The sequence below is a fragment of the Larus michahellis genome, chromosome 8, assembly GCF_964199755.1.
Source record: "Larus michahellis chromosome 8, bLarMic1.1, whole genome shotgun sequence".
NCBI lineage: Eukaryota > Metazoa > Chordata > Aves > Charadriiformes > Laridae > Larus > Larus michahellis.
In genome coordinates, this window is record NC_133903.1 from 49,062,301 (window position 1) to 49,085,395 (window position 23,095).

The 23,095-nt window shown below is 41.5% G+C and overlaps 1 protein-coding gene across 7 annotated transcripts in view; it reads right to left on the reverse strand.

The window, feature by feature from the left end:
• The window catches only part of LOC141747155 (BEN domain-containing protein 5), a 969,363-nt gene that overhangs the window by 383,350 nt on the left and 562,918 nt on the right, over positions 1-23,095 (reverse strand). For 2 of the 7 annotated variants that reach the window (XM_074596969.1, XM_074596968.1), the window contains exon 1: positions 10,403-11,056. The exons of 4 other annotated variants lie outside the window; for them this stretch is intronic. Coding sequence is in view for 2 of the 3 variants with exons in the window: in XM_074596968.1 (XP_074453069.1) it covers positions 10,403-10,619 (217 nt within the window). In the remaining variant the exon portion in view is untranslated. Of the gene's footprint in view, positions 1-10,402; positions 11,057-23,095 lie in introns of those variants that run through there. One more of the 7 variants, XM_074596967.1, reaches the window with a different exon arrangement.

A 23,095-nucleotide genomic window follows, 5' to 3' on the forward strand; every position in this document is an offset into this window, starting at 1 on the left:
CTGAGGCAGACAAGGCGACTTTGAATGCGCAGGAAGTGAGTTGGTTAAATTCAAGTGAAAATATGTTGGCGCTCTAAAATTGAAAACCCTATTGCGGGATGTAGAATAAAACTACGGAAATCTCAAAATCTCCTTAAAACATTCCTTACTTTCTCATTTAGAAGTAAGGAGTGAACAAACTAATCCCTTCAAAAAATAGTTCAAATGCTGATTTTTTTTCCCCCCACTTTTGGAGTAAAAGCTGGAAAAATAGAGGAAGAGAGCTCTGCACTCCAAATGGACGAGGGATGGCAGGTCTGGGATCAGTCCAAATAAGGGGCTTGGCAATGCTATAAATCTTACAATAATAAAATGAAAGAACCTTGAGCAAAATTTGTCCTTCCCCTAAGCCTTCAAAAAAATTCCACCCCTTGTGAAAAATGATATACTGACAGATGAAAAAATTTACCATCACCCTTCCTATTTCCAGGCATATACCCAACACATATGGGCAACACCTGTACAAAATTCCCTCCGCACTGCTGCACTGAACTGCTTCGCTACTGATTTAGCCAGGCTGTTTCTACAGAGCAGAGAACTTCACCTGCCTCAGCAGGTTGTGCTTCGGTTACAGTTCATTGAGTAAAAGACACCCAAAAACCAAAGCAAAAAACCCACAATCGAAGGTATACTTGGTGCTTCAAAGCAAATACACACCAAGCACAACAGGGCATGGATTCCTATGTGCCACTTAAGTACAAATAAACCATAATCAATATTGCTGTGACTGAGAAGGAAAACAGCATCATAGTATAAGAAAAAAATTTAAAAGGAAAAAAAAAAGCCACCTAGTTTATTTGAAACTGGAAAAAAAAAATATTATAAATTACTTTCTTAGCTAATTTAATGTAAACATTAAAGAAGGACTTTAACAGGAAGAACAGAACAGATTTCAGAAAATGTAACAAGCCTGATGGCTCAGAAGATATTTAGGATACAGAGGAAGAAAAACTCGTTTCATAAAAATCATCTCTCAGCTAGTAGTACACTGAGATTAAGACCACTACCAAAGAAGAAATTTAGAATGACAGCAACAGACAACATAGGATAATGGACAGCCATAGAAATGTAAAAGTTATTTGAAGAGGACAGGTGCTATCGAATTTGATGCAGCTAAAAGGAGTTATGTGCAAAAGAGGGTTCAACTGGGTGCTCGAACAGTCAATTCAGGATTTGGATAGTATGATTTACTGTATTGTTTTGCCTTTTTTTTTTTTTTTTCCAGACTAGGAGAGCTTTGTTGGAAGGACAAAGAAAAAGAGATTACAGAAATAAGCAAAGGGCACAGTGAAAACACTATGTGAAGTATATTTAGTTGGACAGAAAGGTAGACCAGGGTGTAAACAACAAAGCAGATGAAGAAGAGTAAGAGACAACAAGACTGGGTTATGAATGACAGAAGAGATGATTTCCCCTCCTTACTCTAAAATCAACAGAAACAGACAAAAATGGTGGGAAAATATGTTCGGCCATCCTAAGCACAAGTTGAAAGAAAGATTTCTGCATAAGAACATCAGAAAGGAAAGTTGACAACAAATTTAAATGAGAAAAGTTAGGAATAAAAAGGTACAACTGAGAGTTAATATCACCCCCAAAATTAAATCACAGAATCACAGAATCTTAGTGGTTGGAAGGGACCTCTGAGATCATCGAGTCCAACCACATAAAAAAAAAAAAAAAAAACACAAAAAAAAAAAAGCACCCACCTACTAAACTCCACACCCACAACCCCACACACAACACCCCACCACAAACCAATAATCTTGGGCACTAGAGCATGCCCTGAAGAGCCATGTCTACACGTTTCTTAAATACCTCCAGGGATGGTGACTCCACCACCTCCCTGGGCAGGCTGTTCCAGTGTCTGACCACTCTTTCAGTAAAGTAATTCTTCCTAATATCTAATCTAAATCTCCCTTGCCGCAGCTTCATACCATTTCCTCTGGTCCTGTCGTTATTCCCTTGGGAGAAGAGGCCAACCCCTGCCTCTCTACAGTTTCCTTTCAGGTAGTTGTAGAGGGCAATGAGGTCTCCCCTCAGCCTCCTCTTCTCCAAACTAAACATGCCCACTTCCCTCAGCCTCTCCTCATAGGACTTGTTCTCCAGACCCCTCACCAGCTTGGTGGCTCTCCTCTGGACACGCTCCAGCACTACAATGTCTTCCCTGTAGTGAGGGGCCCAAAACTGAACACAGTACTCGAGGTGAGGCCTCACCAGTGCCGAGTACAGAGGCACGATGACTTCCCTACTCCTGCTGGCCACGCTATTCCTGATACAAGCCAGATAGAAATCATAGAATGGTTTAGGTTGGAAGGGACCACAAAGATCACCTAGTTCCAACCCCCTGCCATGGACAGGGACACATCCCCCAGGACCAGATTACTTAAAGCCTCATCCAGCCAGGCCTTGAACTAAAGAACTAAATAGCCCTGCAGCACTTCCCCAGAAAGAGATGACGACAACAAGCACACAAACGAGTAACTAGAAGAATGAAGAATGTCTTCAGAACAAAAAGAAAAGGAAAAGCAAGAAAAGAAACAAAAAGAAAAAAGAAAAGCAAGGAAAGAATTCAGAGAAGAACAACATATCAAGTAGCACTGTGACAGCCAGGGCCAATAAACACATGAAAGTGAAGACATGCTGTTGAGGAAATGGCCAAAAAGGCTGTTCAATCTTGTGGAGTGAATTTCAATTAAATGTAAAGAACTGGAAACAGAGTAAAAATAATTATTAATCAAATTGGGAAAAGGCAAGAAAGAAATTGACAGGTTTAGAGATGATGGGTAAGGAGGATGATGTGCCACAAGCCTGAATCAAGACTGGTCACTCACAATGCAGAGAAAACCACACCTGTTTTGTACAAAGGCACTAAAGAACGAAGAGAAAGATTAAGGAGACAAAGTCCTACAAAAGCAGAGGAAAGATTATATAAGTAACTTCTATCTCTAACGTCTGTCTGAAGTTCTCTACATCAAGACTGGCTCTCCCTCATTAATATCCAATACAATACAAGTAAATGATGTAAGTCAGACTGCAAGAAAAACTTAAATATATCTTCCTTCTTATTTTCCATTATTAATATGAAATCTACTTCTTAACTCAAAAGTTAATACAAAGTCTCTTCAAAAACAATTAACCAAAAGCAACATGGCTCAAAACTAAAACTCTGCTAAAAATAATTATTATTCTTTTATTCTTTGCCAGCAAAACTCTCCATCCCACTTAGCTTTTAGTGGTATTAGAAAAGTGTAAAGTAAAGACAAGACATTAAGCTGAGAAACAGGAAATCATGCTCTTTACAAGACTGAGGACAGTTTTAATCCTGGATCCAGTATTTACTTAAAATACTGACCTTGAATAACTAAACCTTTCCATCTTACTGTTCCCATCTATCCCACTGAAGTGTTGTGCAGATTTGTTAATATTTGTACAATACTCCGAACACGTCGAACACAAAGGATTATAGCTATTATGGAACCACTCTCTTAATCCTTTCTGAAACAAACACAGTAATACAATATTACCAAACTAAAAAAAAAAAAAAAAAACACCAAAAAAAACACAAAAGAAAGAAACCCTGAAAACAAGTAGGATGTTTAAATGCTATCTTTTAAATCTTTCCTCTGTACCTGCATATGAAACTCAACTATGGGAATCATATTTCAAAAGTTTGAACATGATAAATATTTTACGAAAACCTATTTATAATAAAAGCTATTTCTTTCTTTAAAAGTTCAAAAGTTCATTTAAAGAGATCATCAATCTCAATGACAGCTACAATTTGTCAATCTGGCTGCCCTGACCAGTCAGTCTGTACCACACTGTAAAATTATATTAAGACCAAACTCTGATGAGGATTTCATGATCACAACGGCCACAAAGCCATGGAGATATCACCTACCAGCTATTCAGCAGATAAAGCAGCAACCTACAGGGAACGCTCCAGGAAGCCTTCCCAACTACCTCTGCCCAAGTCATAAGCTTGCTATGGAAATAGTGGGTAGATTTATGCAATTTTTAGTTTAAATACAAAAATTACAATGTGGTTCAGCTTCTACTATTTTAAAACGGTTTCTTTTAAAAAAGCAAATAATCGACTGACTGGCACTTAGGCAATCCATTGGAAAAAAAAGAATGCTTTACTGTTAAATTATGAAAACAAAAATATTAACTTACATTTTTTTTCCCTTTTCACTCCCCTGCAAATCTTAGCATATTTTAATTAGTAAGTGCTAGTTACCATAGCTACCATAACCATACTATCTTTGAAGTCAATTTTATTAAAATCCTGAAATTCATACTTTTATTGTAGCGTAGTTAAGCTTATAAAAGCTTATGTGGTGCAACCTGTGCACTAAGACCAAGAGAAATAACAACAGTGGAGGTCACCTGTATGTCTTTATGTCATAAAAATAAATAAATAAGTGACTTCTGACTATTCGGGTGAAGCAAAAAGTAAATGTGACTGAGGAACAAGCATGTCAGTTGAGAAGGGTTTAAGACCAAAAAAAGATAATTATTTCCAGAATAAGTGATATAGGAAAAGACATAACTAAATATAAGTGTAAAATCTTCTTGCACAGATAAATCCCAGCTTTTTAATTCCCTTTTACTGGCATTTTATCCTGCTGATGACATGTAACCATCACCACTATCAATAAGGGTTAGTCCAAACAACTACTTAACAACTACAGTTTTAAAACTTCCAAAATTTTTTTGCTGCTGCTATTTAAGCTGTGCGTGAATGTACCGTATTAAGAATTCAATGCTGAACAAACAGAAATGACACAAAAGAATCCCAAAATTGTGCTTTTGTTTAAGCCCTTCATATCCCAGATATGCTCCTACAAGTAGAATTCAGAAGGGGAAAAAAAAAACAAACCCCAAACTTATTCTTAAAAGAGTTAAAGATAAACCAGAAATGGATGAAAGAAAAAATGAGTGTGAAACTTAGCTTTAAATATTCTTTATGACTACTGCCACATTTGGATTCAGGACTATATTTAAGAGCGTGATGTAATCTCTATTACACAAAATGGTTTGGTGAACCTCTGCATACAGCCAGATCTTACACCTAGTGAAAAGGTAACACAGCAGCAGCATGCTGGTTAAGCACCTGACAAAGTTGGCCATGCACCTCAAATATCACAGTATAAAGTTGTAAAAAAAATTAACTGAATTTTAAAAAAAAAAAATCAAATTTTGAACAAGGTTACTTCAGCACTGCCTAACCTGCTGGGCTTACTTTCTCTCAGTGACAGCAGAGGGCCATTTGCACAGCAAGACACGATGCCCAGGTACAGCAGACAGCCAGCAGAGTTAGGAAGAGCTGGACTTGCTCCTCAAGGGCAGCAACACACAAGCTCATCCACAGGTACTCCAGAACTATCCCAGGAGAAAATCTAACCAATTTAAAAGAGTCTGTGAGGAACCACTGCAACTACTGGAAGGTTTCCTACAGCCTCCTCCTGGCACTTCTTTACTCAGGGCAACACCCAGGATCATCCAAGATCACCAAGGCATTTTGATTTTTTTTCCTAGTGCCATTTCTCCCCTGTCACACTCCTTATGAGTTGCACATCACGATAGGGGATAGACCTAGAGCTTTCTAGGAACAAAGAATGAGCAAATGCTGTCCCTACCACAATAGTTCATTCAGTCTGCAAGACTGGGAAAGGAAATGCAACATGTGGGCTACGTATGAACATGGGATGGAGCATGGGTAGACAGTGGCCACAGCCATGACCTGCTCTACATACCCCAACTCCCCAAGCTGTCTGAACAGCATAACAAGGGAAAAAATATGCACAAAGATCCACAAGACTACAGAAATAGCAACAAAAAGCTTCACATTAGTGTTACACATCAAGACCGCTTCCTGACCTAAATTTTGTATATCCTTGAAATAATCCAAGATCTCAACTTGTAAATTTTCACCTATTCCAGCCCTTGGCAAAGGGCTTCTCCTACATCAGCTATCCATATCAAAGAAGTCTGCTTCAACTTCTTAGCGTGTATCTACCTTCAACCTTACTCAAAACTCAGTCCCAGAATCCTTTAATTTAAAATTGTTCTGGAAACAGAGATTTTTACATCTTTCTGAAATACACAGCAAATTACCTCACCATGAGCCATACGGGCTTTTAAAGATTTAAAAAATCGCCTATTCTTTTTTAATAAGAAGTGGAGCACAACATTTTATAAAGGGGCAAGAAAGGATATGGATGCAAACAGGTATTAACATGTCTGCTGTGGCAGCTAGAAAATTGCTGTGAGAATCTGATGGAGATGTGTTTTGTTACAATTATGCTGGTGGGAAGTGTTGAGGGCAGCAGCTAGAGAGAACAATTATTTACTGTAATCAGGAAAGAATGCCTCCAATTAGAAGACAGTCACTATTAACTTGTTAACAAACATAGCCCGAAGTAGTGAACTTTACAAAGTCCCCGAACCTCACTTCATTCCACTTAATACCCATCACTTTGCGAAGCAAGAAAAGGCTCCAACAGGGTCACCTAAGGATCATGCTAGCTCCTATAAGGTGCATATGCTTATAGACAAAATTGTGCTAGTGACTATATTGGACAAGTGTGAAAAAGTTGCAAGTGGCACACACATTTCCAGAAGAAGGACTAGAAAAAAAGCTTTTCTGCATTTTGAGGAGAGGACAGAAAAGAAGAAAAAAGGAAGGGTATGGATGATGAGAAAGACTCAAACTCTTCCTGAAAAGCCATCCACTATTTTTGTATTCTCAACAAGACAGGCCAGTTAACACACCACCTCAAAAAGTCGCAATATAGTGAAACTCTAGTCTGCTGAGCTATATTTCTACGGCTCGAAGGTCTAGAACTGTTAGTCGGGAGTTAACCTGTCTGGTTTGAGCCCTAGTCTTTGGCTAACTTTTGAAAAACAGACCAACACATACCACCGCTATCAGCAGTTCCCAACCATACATGCACAGACACAAGAAAAACGTAAAGCTGCTCAGAGCAAATCTATCACTCTGCTGTAATACATACTGCTTCTTACTGAAGAAGGCAGTATTCATCTCCCCAGCGTACCAAGTCTATCACAATTACTTCATACTCTGAGCATGCCCAACTTCTCTCTCTTTTTTTTTTTTTTTTTTAAAATTTGTGATACCTTTACAGCAGCGCTCTCTCCTCGGCAGCAACAATAATATTCCTCACAAGTGTACAGGCTTCCAACCATCAAACCTTGCCACAAAGGATCAAACAATTGCTTCTAGACTCGCTCAAATGAGGACAATTGTTTCATGAACTCTTTACACAAGCAGTGCTCCAATAAACCTTTGTACTATGGGCATGAATGTGCATTTATCCCTGTGTGAACTCCTACGTTACAAGGCTAAAAGTTTGAAAAGTATCTAAATTTCTTTAAACAACATCGGAAAGGAAAATTATTTTCCAAAGAAAAAATTGTGATGCTAATATGGATCTTGTATTTGTGTTCCTCCTCTACCCCTTCCTTTTTTTTAGGTTTCTAGAAAGGAAAACCAAGAGGATCTGTTTCTCAGACTATGATTAACTTCCACTGCACGGACAGTGTTTGATCATGAAAATATATATAAATAGGTACAACTTTGCTTACTTGAGCAGCCTTGTTAAACCAGCATATGAAAATTGGGCGCCATTCAAACCGTAAAAAAATACTGTGCAGGCTCAAAAAAGATGACTCCTCCCCCCCTTATTCTTTTTTGTTGTTTGTTTAATTTAACATCTGTACCATGACTTTGGTCCTGAAGCCTGTTCCCAATGAGGAATCCTTGGACCAAAGCAGTGAATCCTTAAAGTCACTCATGTACTAATTTGTGCAGCCAAGGGTTCCTTCCAAAAATTCAAAAATCAACTTACTATGTGTATTTTACATACAAAAGCAACTTCATACACATTATTTAAACTACTACTAAGGCAGGCTGGAATCCCTTAGAATGAAAAGTCTATACTAGTATGGGAAACAATACTGCAGACTAGTAACTAAATAAGCAGTTTGCATTACAAGTCTGATGCTATGTTTGCCATAAAAAGTTGTAATAATCTGTGAAAATAGAGCTGGTCACTATAAACCAAAAATTGTGCTAAGATGTCTTAATGTAACACCAACTTTTCTCCCCAAGATTTTAACCATAATAAAAACAAACACTGATATTAAAACTTTGGAGAGAAAGTGACAACTTTAAGTAAGCGTCTGTTGTATACAAAGGATTAATGGTATTTTTACATGGTGCAGGGTAGAAAAAAGAACAGAAGTAAGAATTAATTTGGTGTTCAGGTGAGAAGTTTTCCAAGCATGCAAATTACAGATCTAGTCAGATATATTGAGATATGACAGATGTAATAAAGATAGCTGTATGTGTCTTTGTGTTTCTTGCTCAGCGGGAGAATTTCCTGTAGAAATTAAAATCTCTGGGGAGCAATTAGTGCAAATCACTAATACAGGTAACAAGCGTTGTTCTCTGGAGGATGCAGCATATATTGGTTTTTTCTGGTTCAAGAGAGATGAAACAAAGGGAAACTGTACAGAAGAACATTTCACTTCAGTACGTACAGACTCTTCCTAGGAAAAGGGAACTGAGAAAGTCGGTGAACTTTCTGTGGGAAAACTCATGAGCAAAATGGCTGTTACTAAGTATTTCCTTGGAACACTTTAGTTACATTGAGATGAGCATGAGGAACAGAAAGGGCATAGCTGCTGTGGTTCGCCAGTGAGAAAGAGGAAGATGAAGTCCAACTGGGATGCCTTTGAGAAGAGGCCAAGCAAACCCCAAGTGGTGACACCGCTGTCTTCCATGGATGTGACAAGTAAATTGCAAGAAATACTTCATATCCCAGTTCTCCTCTGCTCTAGACAGGACAGATAAAACACAGGCTGGCACATGACAACAAAAAACTTAGCAGAAGAATCCATTCTTCTGGTAGGCTATCTTATTAGTTCTCCTGAACTCCTGGAGTTGCAAATATTCAGGAACTGGAAAAGTTTTACAGAGAAACGATATACATGTTTGCCTGTTTGTTCTTTCCAAACATCAAGGCTTGGCCACTTACGGCCACTACTGAAAACAGAATAATGGTAGAAGTCACTGTCTGAGTCAGGGACCAACTGGACCATCACCAGGTTGAACTGGTTTAGGAACTGGTATTTTAAAAAATAAAAATTAAAATTAAAAATAAAAGTTTTACGTTACTTTAACACCAAGTTACTCTGTTTAGAGATGAGAAGTCAGCATTGCTTTCTCAGAACTCAATACCAGACAGAAGAGTTTATATTAAGGCCATTCCATATTTGGGGAAATGGACATAACCAGTATTTCTCTCCAGGCGGAAAGGTCAGGATCAGAACCTAATGTGCTCTTTGCTACCCACTTCAAATGGTTGTCGCCGTCTTTCAACAGCCTGTCGGGCAAGTCCACGCTAGCCAGTAGTTTGCTGCAAACGACATCGAACTTCCTTTCTATGTCAATGCTGACCATGGCAGCATGTTTTCTGGGGCTACAAGGAAACTACAGAAAGTCTTCAAGGCAACATGCTGCCAAAGAGTTGTGATTTGGGGGGACACATGGCAGAAGTACTATCTCACAAGGGCTGAACTCACTTAAATGGCCAGAACATGGGTTTATTTCTTAATACGCACTTTAATTGGTCCTCCTTGCTAGAGTGATATTTGTAAGTTAAACATGAAACAAACCAAATGTAGCAAAACCAAGCTTAACAAGCATAGCATCTAAAGGTCTAGTTCCACTATTGCCTTCCAATTTGTGAAGTCACTTAAACTAACAAAAGTGGATATAAAACAGTACCCCTCTAATTTGGCAACATGCTGCCAAACTGCAAAGGTATATAAATGACTCCATGCACTATAAATACTCTCTGTATGAGAGCCTTAACTTTTTTTTTTACCCCCTATTTTTTTTTTTTTTTTAAAGTTTCTGATTCCACCCCCTCCGCGGTGTAAGGACGGGCACTCCCAGGGGCTCGCGCTTCATTTGGAAACGGCTCCAGAGGAGCCGGAGAGTTCCCTCAGGAGCCCGGTGCTGCCCGCCCGGGACCCCCCCTACCCTCCACACACACCCCGCGACCCCTTCCCGGGCCCGGGGCCACCCCGGCCCCGCCGTGCAGCGGGAGGGGGTAGCAGAAGCCCCCCCCCCCCTCCCCGGGATCTCCGGCCTCCCCCTGCCCGCCATGTGCCGCCCGGGCTCTGAGCATGTGTCGCCGCGATGCCGCCCCCTCCCTCTCTCCCTCCCTCCCTCACCTCAGCGGGGAGGGGGCGGCATTTGGGGCTTCCCCTGGCCCGGCCCCCCCCACCCACCCTCCCCGCGGCCCGGCCCGGCCCGGCCTCGCCTCACCTGCCAACGCCAGAATCTGGGCCTTGTGGAGCAGCAGGCGGTCGCCCCACTCGCCGGGGCTCTCGTCGTCCTCCTCCGCCTCCTCGGGGTTGCGGTAGACGGTGTAGACCTTCTGGTTGTCGAAGTCGAGCTGGGACGTGGGGCTGAAGTCCTGGACGCAGGAGACGGGCAGGGCGTAGCAGACGTTGTCCTCCAAGAACCGCACAAAGGCGTACATGGTGCGGCGGCGGCGGGCGGGGCGGCCGCGCCGGTCCCGCGCTCCCCGCGCTGTTATTGTTCCTCAAAATCCGCCTCTGCGCTCGGCTGAGCTCGCCTGGCCGCGCCGCCGACAGCTCCCGGCAGGCGCGAGCAATCTAACGCGGAGCGACGCCGAGCGGCCAGGGGCGGGCGGGTGGCGGGCCCGGGGCCGGCGGGCCGCGGGAGGAGCAGCCCCCCCGCCCCAGCCCCGCGCCGCCCGGCTCCCGCCTCGGCCCGCCCGGGCACCGCGCGGAAACACCCCTTCCGGCCGCCCCGGGCGTCTGCCGGCCCCGCCGCGGGACGCCCGCTCGGCTTGGCCCGGCTCGGCTCGGCTCGCCGCCCGGCAGGCCCGGGCCTGCCCCGGCTCCCCGGGAGCGGCCCGACGCCTCCGCCGCAGAGGGTGTCGGTGCGGGCGGGCGCACGCTCCCGTCCGAAAGGCTTTCGAGGGTCCGGCCCGTGCGGGTGTCCGCCCGTTCCCGCCAGACACCTGTGTGGGAGGGGCGGCTCCCGCCCCGTGGCTTCGGCCGTGGCCTCGCCGGGCCTGGCGGGCTGACAGGACCCTGGCGGAGGCACCGACCTTCCGGGCTCCGTTGGTCAAACGCGGTAAAGGCCCCGGCAAGCTCTTTTTTCGCAAGTTAAAAACTCCTCACACCTGTTGCTGAGAAACAGGCCTTCTCCCGCTCCTGTGGAGGTGTCACAGTGGCCAGGGCAGTGCCAGCCAGCGCAGAGGGACGGGGCAGGAGGGACCCGTGAGAGGGACCAGGTCACACAGCACAACACAGAACCCCACGCTCACCGGCCAAGTGTCCACAGAATCTCAACATCCATTTTTACCTCAGGGTTTTCAGGGTAACGCAGAATCACCTGCACTGAGCAGTACCGTCCTGCGGCGATGGCTGGAAGAACTCAAAGCTTCCCCCGCCCTCCCCCAAAACACCACAGAGGGTTGAGAAATTCGGCGTGGGTGTGTAAGAGCAAGGGTTAGAGACCATGGCACCATGGCACCATAGCACAAGTTGCCAAGCTTTTGGAGACGCATATGTATTGAGTATGGATGCTTTGAGCTTCCTGTAAGGAAAAAGAACAGTGTGGCAACATTGCTTATGGTTCACAGCAAACTCCCATCCAAGTTTCCAATGCTGATGTCTGTTTTTACCCAATCAGTCTTAGGAGCGAAACGATATACAGAGAACTATTTAAAGGCCAAAAAAACTCTGCAGAATGAGTAATAAACAGCAAGCGAGGGGCATCACCGTTTTTCTGTTTTCAAAAAGCCAACACAAAATAGAACCAAACTATATTATCTTTTCTGGTTTGCATATCCCTAAGCGTTTGCGGTACTATCTGTACCCACTACGCTGAGTTTAACCACACTGAACTTGCTTTTCCTAGTTATCTTTTATAGACTTCTTAAGACCTGGGAACAGACCACGAGCTAGAAAGCCTGAAGTAAAGTTTTGACTGAGCGCTGGCACAGGTAGCCCAGAGAGCTTGTGGAGTTTCCATCTTTGGAGAGAACTCCAGAATCATCTGGACATGGTCCTGGGCAGCCTGCTTCTGGTGGCCCTGCTTCAGCAGGGGACTGGACAAGATGACCTCCCAAGGTCCCTTCCAACCTCAGCCATTCTGTGAACGTATCCGAAACGTATAGTTATGGCCAGCAGAAGTCTGTCTGTCTCTTAAGCAACCCATGAAAAGATAAGGAAGGCACGCAGGTATAGTTAAGCCTATGTAAATATTTCAGTAACAAGCTGTAAACTTCCCATACAATAATGGCAGCTTTATTATTTTAGCAATTACAGAGTTTTGCAAATCCTTCAGTCTAAGATTGGGGATTTAAATGGCAGTACTTTATGTTAACAATAAAGTATTGCCAGACTGGTATGTAATTACAGGCAAATAGAAGTCTGCCACGAAGTATGGATGACAAATGTATTCTAGTAGCGAGGCTGCAAGGGAAATGAAATTCCAGCAAAGATTGTGTTGCTGATCAAACAATACCAGCTGCTGTAGCGCTCCTATCCCCTCTGCCTCGTGTTACAATGGAGGTAGAAGGAACTGCAGAAAGATGACAGACTGAGGACAGACTGATCGGTGGAATTACTCCGTGGACACTGTTAAAATTACGTGAAGAACAATTTTGTCCCACTAAGTTCAGTGGCTAGTGAGGGATTCGGTACACTTACTCTTACCAGGATTGTACTTCCTCCGCAGCTGAATTCTATTAGCAACATCTAAGAGTGCTGTCGAGGGAAAGGAACGCAGAAAAATGGAGAAACTGGAAATAACACAGGAAACTATGTCAAGCTAAGAACTCAAAAATTAGGTTGACTTGGAAGGGGAAAGATCTCTTCAGGTACCAAGGAGGCCTGGGTAATTTGCCCCGATGAAAGAAAATGGAAAGACTTCATGTGAAGGCAACTAGCGTCATAGTGTGGGGGGTTTTGTTTGGTTTTTTGGTGGTTTTTTTTGGAAAAGGAACACTCTAAACTGGTATTTGCAACATTTTACATTTGATGGTTCAATTACAGCAAAGGTAATTGAATTGGCACTGGTGAGGCCCCACCTCGAGTACTGCGTTCAGTTTTGGGCCCCTCGCTACAGGAGGGACATTGAGGTGTTGGAGCGTGTCCAGAGAAGGGCTACAAAGCTGGTGAGGGGCCTGGAGGACAAACCTTATGAGGAACGACTGAGGGAGCTGGGGTTGTTTAGCCTGGAGAAGAGGAGGCTGAGGGGAGACCTTATCACCCTCTACAACTACCTGAAAGGAGGTTGTAGAGAGATGGGGGCTGATCTCTTCTCCCTGGTGACAAGTGATAGGACGAGGGGAAACGGGTTCAAGTTACGTCAGGGGAGGTTTAGATTAGATATTAGGAGACATTTTTTCACTGAAAGGGTTATTAAACATTGGAATAGGCTGCCCAGGGAGGTGGTGGATTCACCATCTCTGGAGGTGTTTAAAAAAAGGGTAGATGGGGCACTGAGGGACATGGTTTAGAAGTGGCTCTTGTCAGGGTAGGCTAAAGGTTGGACTCGATGATCTTAAAGGTCCCTTCCAACCTCAACAATTCTATGATTCTATGATTAAAGGCTCTAAAGATCTTTGTATCAGCAGCAAAAAAAAAAAAAAAGTCTCAAATCCTTTAGAAAAGCTGTTTCACAGTTCTCCACTGAAGGACGTTTTTGGGAACAGATTAAGGGTCGGGATGATAAATGCATGTTTACACTTGGTCCCTAGCACACACATTGAGCCAGAAGGCATTATAATGCTAAAGAATTAATAATGATCACATACATTTCTCTTCTGCCTACAAGGAACAGTGTTAATTTCTGTCTTTAAAACCTATAAATAATCTGCACTGGTTAGCTGTGAGGCTGAGGAAAAGATCCATTTAAGCACAGAATGAAACACGAGTATTGTCACTCCTTTCTTTTGGACCTTTCCCATTTCTACTCATGGTTAGCCAGCTGTTGTAACACTGAGGTTAGCTTGAGGTTTAAAGGTGTAGAGCTATTCTAAAGGTGTAGATTTTAAAGCTCATTGTTAAGGGAGTTACTGGATCCTCACCAGATTTAAAACCTCTGGCAAGTCCAGCCTTTTAGAAACAACACAACCCTGCTGAGAAGTAGATTGTCATATTTTCAAAATACAAACGAAGCCAGAGCTTAAAAAGTAAAAGTGTCACTCCAAGAGTCATGAAACCACAAAGCACAGTCCCAGCCCTTGAGGGGCTCCTGAGTGGCTGTTTCCTGGAACATTACTTGTATTTTGCTGCTGTTATTTTTCTTGAAAAGTAAAAAAACCTGCTAAAGCAAAAGCTGATGCCTGCTGTTTTGATCTGTGCTGTTTTCGCTTAAAGACACAAAATGAAAAGCTAATAGTACCAATAATAGTTATGCAGGTGCTAAATCTCTTTCACAGCAAAACATTAAAATTAGACTCATCAGTCACATTACTTCCATGTTTAATACCAAACCCTCAAGGGACACCATATTGATTTTAAATCTACTGATGAAGAAATTCCCATTTTCTTTTACCGCTCAAGTGGAGGGGCTTCACTGCCACCTGACTGCTCAGCAATAACAGTACGCAACTACTGCTAGGAGTCCCTACACATTGAATACGCGCTTTAGAAAACACCACTGTTCTCTTGGGAATTTATCTGTCCTCCAAGTAGTGCATTGCATAATTGTTTTCAAGCCAAATGCACCCTGAAGGAAAAACATATTCACTTTTTTTTTTTAGGTATTATTTTATTTATGGCATTTAAAGTCATAAAGCTTAAAGAACAACTGAAATAACAATGCAGAAGAACTGAAGACCGTTCAAAGGTTTCTGTATGTACACGCATACAATCTGCTCACGGTCTGGTTAATTTTTACCCAGAATACGATCAATAGGGTGGTCAGAAGATACCTCCGTTCCATAGTCTCTCATTTTTTATCTTATGATAAAGTGCAAGATAAAATCGGTTTCAGGTACAAACAAATCTTCCTCTGAACAATGTCAGACACAGCTTCTAGGTGTTTTGTGATAGAGAGAGGGGTTGGAAGCGGGGAGTCTACTAGCTGGACAAACAGAGCAGATGATTGTTCCCCTTTAGATTTTTAAATAATTTTTAACTCTCAAGACACTGTTGCCACACTCTGCTATCAGCGTCACAATGACTATGTATAGAATTCCAACAAAAAAAAAAATCAAAAGAGGTCCTGTTCCTGTATGCTCCTAGAAAATGAACGAGAAAATATTTGTGTCCACATATAATTTCCAAAACACTCCAATACCAAGAGAATAGTATGGGAACCTCGATTACATAGATAAATTCTTAGGATTTAATCTTTTGAAATCTATGGCCTTAAACCATCCTCAGAAATGGGAGGGCATCACTGCAAAGCTATTTAGTCCCAATTCCTGAGAGTGATCTAACCTTTCTTGGGGCTGAGGATAATACTCAATCATCTTTTACATTAAACTCTCATGTCCTAACAGAATATTCTTTCAAAGAAATGAAAGCTAAGGAACACTTTATGGATCCATTCACATAGGAGACACTGATTTCCCAGCTGGTATATTCTGTAGCATGAAAAGGTAATGATTAAGCCAAAGTGACCACTGGAGAAAGCACTTTCCTCACTGTTAATGACTGGCTGGAGAAACCAAGGGCCAAAGAAAAAGCCAGACAGTCATTAACTGCTCAAAATTCCTGACCTAAAGGTCATTATTACTATTACAAAACTGGAAAATGAAAAAGTAATTATTTTCTTTGGGTTTTTGTACGTATTGAAAAGATGAAATTCCAGTGTCTGTTGCTGTGGATACTGGTCTGCAAGATACTTATCTTTCCCATTCTGGCAGGCTATGCAATGGTTAGATCTGGGACTGGCAACCCTTCAAGAATGCGTGCCAGACTGTATTTTCCTTTTCCAACTCACAGGTTAAACGTGCCCACAGAAAGTCAACAGGAATCGGGAGACGCTGCCAGTCGGCGCTGTCTTGCCTTGGTGTGAGGCAGGAATTCTCCCCGCTCTCACCCAGTCCTTTGCTCCGCAGGAGACAGGAGCTGGGGTGTCTGGGAGCTGCAAATGACTCTCAAATCGTCGTGACTTTCGGCTCCCACCCTGCTGCATACCATTCAAAATCTTGCTAAATACCATCTTCAGCGCTCAGGCGGTATGCTGTTTTCCATGCTATAAACTTCTTGCCTGAGAGGAAAGTAAGAAAGACATTTTCTTTGAGATGACTTGTGCGTGTATTTACCTTTAAAACGTGTCCTTTTGGTACCACTGCCAGCGTCTTCAAGAATTGCTCTGAAGACTGTATTGCTGTTGCAGCCCAAATGATCTTTATTGCTACTGCCATCCACTGATGGCCTCAGCCTGTATATTTTCACTCTATCTGGAAATTTTATTTGAGATTTTCCCTTTCTTTTTTTAAACCAGACTTTTCCCTGGTTTTTGACAGATGTTTTACTAATCTGACTCTAAAAGTAACTTTACATACATAGATTTTGCGCCACTGCAAGAATTTGATTCCTTCTGTACCTTAGATGACAAAGTGACTTCCATTTGGCAAGGACTAAAGTATTTTTGTAACCTTTGGGCTTCAGTGTAAAATATCATTACTAGACACTGCTCGTGATTATGTTATGCTTTAGACAGAGCTTCTGAGTAAGACAGTATTAATGACCCTTTTTCATAATATTTCCATTTTGGTTTTCTATTCTCACATCCGTACAGCATTGTTCTGTCTTTTAAACCGACATTTATATCTCATACTGACAGGGAAAACCATCCTGCAGCCCTTTTCTGCACAGACCAATTCTGCTTGACAGGTTCACACAAGTAGTATGGGATATGCACGGAAGAAAAGGGGATCAGCTACTCCTGACCGCATTTTTTCCTGAATGGTACCTCCAGATACTCACACTTCCCTTCCGATGTCTCATTTTAGTGGGAGGCTGGACAGGCTCTAGAGATGGTTCTTACTGTTCTGGAAGGTTCTTGACAGTCAGCAGCAGCAGGAATGGGATTGCATGAGGGCAAAGTCAAAACTGCTTAAAGAGGTATGTTTTCACACCCCAGTGCATTTTAATTCATACTCTTGTCATACTCCTCCCTTTCAGGGCTGGCTATATTTTGGTATAAAGTGAGTTTTTAGAAAGTATTTCCAGGAATTAGTGCTCACATCTCACCACTTCAGAAGAGAAGGTAGAGTTTTCTACTGCTAATGAAAGTCACTATCAGAGGTGGACCAGCAGCTCTTCTGAAGAACATCAACTAATGTGAGCACAAAGAATCCTGTTGTGGAAGGTGAATGGGAGATAACAGAGCAGCAATAATCCTCGGAATATTTCAGAAAAGTGCCTCCCTCAGCTGTGTCTTGTTAATAATCACATTTAAATTAAAAGAACATAATTTTTCACAGTTGGCAAACTGAGTGCTGAGACTGCTGGAAACTGAAAGTGCAAGTGCGCACTGATATAAAAACCTTCGCTATACTCAGTGAACCTCTCCACTCCTACTAAAACAGGACATCTTTAACATTTATGACTTACAAATGAAGTTCCACCTGGTCTGCGCTGGTAAGTGAATTAAAAAAAAAACAAAAACAAAACACCACACAACAAGCAAATGTTAATTGGAAGGAGTTGCTGTCACCCCAACTCCCAAAAATTCATAGCATGGCATAACTATGATAGACCCCAAGAGGAATTCTCCTAGTTCTTCGAGGAAGTCTAATTACTTTTATCTCACACAGCATAGAAAATCGGCATCCATCTTTGCCCCACTTACAAGGAAGGTGTTCCCTCAAAATAGAAAATGGCATAGGAAACTGATAACCCAAGAGGTGTTTGAAACCTCAAGGGACTTCACGCTTTGCTAGTATTTTCCACAAAAGCCTGAGCAACTTCTATTGTGCAATAATATTTAACATTCAGGGGAATCGGGATCTTTTTTAAAGTATGATCAGAAAGGAGGGCCCTTCTTAGGCTGTCACAGTATTCCTCATAACAAAGAAAGCTTTGTCTCATAAAGAAATATCTTGTACTAGAATACCCTAGGGAAACTACAGTTTTGGTTTTTTTAAACAAAGACGGGAATTTTCAAGTTCGAGGTTCCCTTTAAGTACTCTTCTAACATGAATATATTTAAGGATTCTCTATCAGGTTCATGCATGAAATGTCATCCAGCCGCTAGTATATTTCTATGCAAATACAGCTGTGAAAGCTAATAACTGAAATCTGCATTTTTTTCACATTTCCAGCATATTATACAACTTCTCGTTCATTCCTGTTTTGTAACTCACGTTAGCCTCCCATATCAATAAAACAAAGCTCAGGTTATATTGCCTCCTACTTAAATTCTCTACAGACATCAAAGCTGGACATTTGAATAAGCAATTTAATGTACACATTTTTATTCAGTTCAGTATACTGATATTCTCCTGGTAGGAATAAGAATTCTGCAAGATGACTGCAGAGAAACACACCATTCAGAATATGAATTGGAATATTCTCGCAACGCTTTTCAGGCAGGATGGTGTGATATTAAGATTAGATCCTGCATATAATCAAATTTTGATGCTTGTACACACAGTCTGGTATTTCTTTTCCTTTATCAGGTTTGTATGCAAAAACACAGCAATCCAATATTTGGAACATACACCGTCTGCAGACACTACGCAGTCCAAACTGATGAAAAAATAATGTCAATGAAAATAAGAAACTGTCTGGGGCACTGCAGCGTACAGACTTTGCTAAATTCGTCGTAACTAGTTTTACTATTCTGAGGACGCAAAATATTGCAAAACCAGTCTTTCTAGAATGGCTGGAGTACAGAGGGCTTGTGTCCATCCCTAAATTCAATCTTGGTGTATAGATTGACTCTTTGGGAGCTGTAAATATTTCCATAATCTTTCAAATTCTCTGGTATGATACACGTGGAATTTCTTCCAAATGGCCCATATTTTCCAAATTCGCTCCCTTCTTATTTACCAGTACATATAAAAGGTAATAAAATGGAAAAGATAAGATATGTGAGGAGACAACAGGGATTATATTACAAGCAAAAGGTGGCACTACTCAGAATATATCACAGTATTTAGTGAACATAAATAAGCATACCTACAGTTTTTATCCGTAAACCCAAGCGAGAAAAGACCACGGAGCAAAGGAAGTCTGAATTTTGTTCAAGGGGTACAACAGAAGCAGCACAGTGCAGTAGCTCAAGATATAGTTAACTGGCTGGGAAGTAAGCTAATAATAGTTTAAATACATTTTCACCTATGAAAAGTGATGAATTGACGTATTTCTTAACAAGTAAGGACAGCTCAGTAGACACCATTATCTGCCTTGCCTCTGACCTGGAGGGACTCTCTCTCCAATGAAAGGCATAGTCAGTCTCCAAGGGCAAGGAAGTCTTTAATCCCATAGTGTGATTACTAACAAGGACACCAATTACCATTTAGCAAAAAGGGGAGAAAGCAATTTCATTGTACTGAGGCTTCTATATGTACCTTTGTGATCAGCTACTGCCCACCGAGCCATTTCACTGATTTTACACACCACGTGTGACACAAATATTTTGATTTTCCGTGGTCTCTCCAAAACTCACTGAAATCACTTCTGACCACTATCGCAGTATTTTTTAAAAAAAACTATTAATCAAAAAGAACAAGGACGGTGACCGCTCCTGTTCACGCTTCGCATTGTGAAATGGACTCAAAGAGTGGTTGGACCTAGAAAGAACTCTGGTGGACCTCAGATACCTACATGCAGCTTTACAGTCCAAGAAATCCCACAGAGTTATTGCTTACCCTGCAGGGCTGTCTCAGAACAAGATCTCACATACCATCTGCACTCAGGGTGGAAGCTGCCAAAATCCCATCCACAGAAACCGTGGAGCACAGAGCACTGTAACTCCCATCTTCCCCCCGAGTAAAGATTGAAAGAGAATACCTCCATCTTCTTACTTGAATAGCCTGCAATTATCACCCGAAGGTAGGTAGATGTAAGCCTCCTTTCAAAACCCAGGCTGAGGGAGATTTCTTTCAAAATCAACTAGCTAGGTGGATCAACTGTCAAAAATCAACTGTCCAGGAGGACACCACAGTGATATCTCCCATCTTTAATTGATAAACTCCTCACCTTGGTCCTCACCTGGCAAGTGCGATGCCTGGCTTTGGTTCCCCCATCTGGCTGAAGGGGTTCAAATCTTCACTCTGTGTCTCCAGTTGTAAAAATCCTTTTCTTCATCTAGCCACACATAATTTCCCCGAGTCAAAACCCCCAGGAAAGGAATGCATGTGTCTCCCAGTCTCAAGCTCAACAGATTATACTCCAGTGGACTTCTTACTGATCACCTGTAGGTGACCAAGCTGCTGCAGAGCAACGTGTTTCTTCCCCTGAGAGCAAACCACTTTGAATTAACTTATGTTTACCAATCGTACGAGCACATAGATGGGCTGTTACTGTAAATCAGCTGATTTGCAGGAAACTTGTTATTCCTTAGTAATTTATTTAGATACTCTCTGTATTCCAGAGAGTAAAGTGTTGCTGAAGTGGGAGGTAAGAAATGTAAGTAACAATTAGGGTTACTCTTAAATGCCTCAAATAGATCCAAGGTTATGTTGCCTCTGACAAAATATTCTCAGTGAGCATACTTGCTGCTCTTATAGCGTATTACACGTTTTGGCTGGTTTGGGGCTTTGTTTTTTTACACCTTCAGATTTTAGGTCAATTGGAAGTGAAAATACCTGTTTACATACGAATGCCCCGTTTTAATTGTTTTATGTTTTGCGTGTTTTTAATTGTGGTCCTTGCTGAAATAGCAAGATCAATATAAACCCCATGCTTAGGAAAGCTAAGAAGAATATTAGAGTTTCCTCTGCCTTAAAAATTCCTCTAAAATGGCAACTGTTTCTCTGGGATGCTCTTTAATGAACATCAGTGGAAGACTGTCAGTAGTCAGTATTGCTGACTGGTCTATTTGCTTGGAAAGTAACATGGGTTTCGGTACATAACTTTAATCTTTTAAGTTTAGAAGTTTTGGTCCTATAGATGTAATTTACCAAGTTATCTCTAGGCAATTAAAATATATTCTATAGTTTAACCTTTGGATGATGTATAAATACACATAGACACTCCTACGAGGCAATTTGTCTGCCAATCTGGAAAATGCTAACGTTACAGTCAATAAGTCAACAGTCTGCAATGTTCAATTATGAAATCAGGAAGAAATCTAGTTCACATTCAACCTGGATATAAAGATCATCAGAATTTCCAATTTTCTGTGTGGGACAGTAAATTTCAAAGATGACTGTATTCTGCCCCAATAATCACGATCCGCACAGCGTGTTCAGGTATTGTTGGAGAGATTAAAAACACAAAACCAGAGCAGAACAGCTCAGCATCAGATAATCACAAGCAATTCGATGTCAGCAACAGACAGCTGGAGACATATGCCAGCAATATTGCAAAAGTGGTAAAATGGAGATTTCGTGACAGCAAGGACGTGGGATTCATACATTAAGCTAAAACTCAACCCAAAACATTGAAATTGTTGTTCACAAGTAACAGCTCTCTGTCACAGTGTTCAGAAAGTCTACCATTTGGCATAAAAATATTTAAAGCAAAAATTAAGGAGCAGCAAGTATTTTTTTCTCTCTTTAATATTTGGCATGTTGAACATATGTATGTTTTGTTACTGACTATCTTGAACAAAGAGACCAGAATAATTTGTCCAGATCAGCTGGAAGAGCCGTCCAGTTATGTAGCAAACTCATCTTTTGTGAAAATTCTGGGGGAAAAAGCAGTGTGATGGAATTTTATCTGCAAATATTTGTTTAAAGATTTTTGCTTCAAAATGCAGTTTAAAAGAAAATGAACAACGCTGTTTCATTTCACTTGACATAGCTTGAGTCATTCTGTTATTCCCTTCCCCTTGAGTTTCAAGTGTCCATCAACCATTATACTTCTCTGATACTCATTCCCATCTATCCCCGCTTTTCTCTTTCACTTTTTTTAATTTAAACGTCTACTGCTAAAAAGTAAGTCAGTCCAAAAGAAAAGAGGCTGAAAAATCCTTTTATATATATTGTTGTGAATGAGAAAAAAAAGAGCAGGGAAAAATACTTAGATTTCTATGATTCTATGAGTCTATTTTCGAAGCAAAAAATAATCTACCTTTCCAGCGCTTTCTCTCAGAGCCTCCCTTATAGTCACCCTCAAAACCTTTCCTTCCTTCTTTTGTAGTTGACCATGTAAAATCGGGATAAAAAACTTCAAGCATCTGAACCTGAAAAAAACCAAGTTTCCTACTTCCACAAACAAAAATCTCTCAGAGAACCGTTTGCATATTGGATTTCCTGTAAAAATGGAAAATAGCTTGAAAATATTCACGAAGCCTCTGATGAGTTCACATCCCCTGCATACCAACAAGAGTTTCAAAGCGATGTTTAAAGGGGTGGTTAGGCCTGAACTCTGATTTTGTTGCTGAGGCTCTGCCTTTGTGTCTCACGCGTTTTGTCCTGGGATCTTTCCATGATAAGATTCCTGAAGCTTCGACTCTCAGGGAGGGTAATGGAGACAAGTGACTTGTGAAGAAACTAAGGCCCAGGCCCCGAGGTCTTTGTATTTTAGGACCAGGAGCTTGACGCAGATTGAAGAACAACATAATGCTTGATGCGCTGATGAAAGATTTTGAAAAACCAATGCAATACAAGGCATCAGCAGGGAATGGCAGATTGATTGCAACAACAAATGCCAAAAAGTTCTGAAAAGAACAAAAACGTAGTGCTGAGTAAAAGAAATATAGAAGAAAAGAGGAAAAGGATAGTAAGAGCATGCAGGCCTCCGGCAACTTGCCTGCATATCGATGTGTATCTGGGGCAATTAATCAAGCAATTTTCATAACTGTTTTTTACATTGATGCATAAACTTTGATGGTGCTATTCAG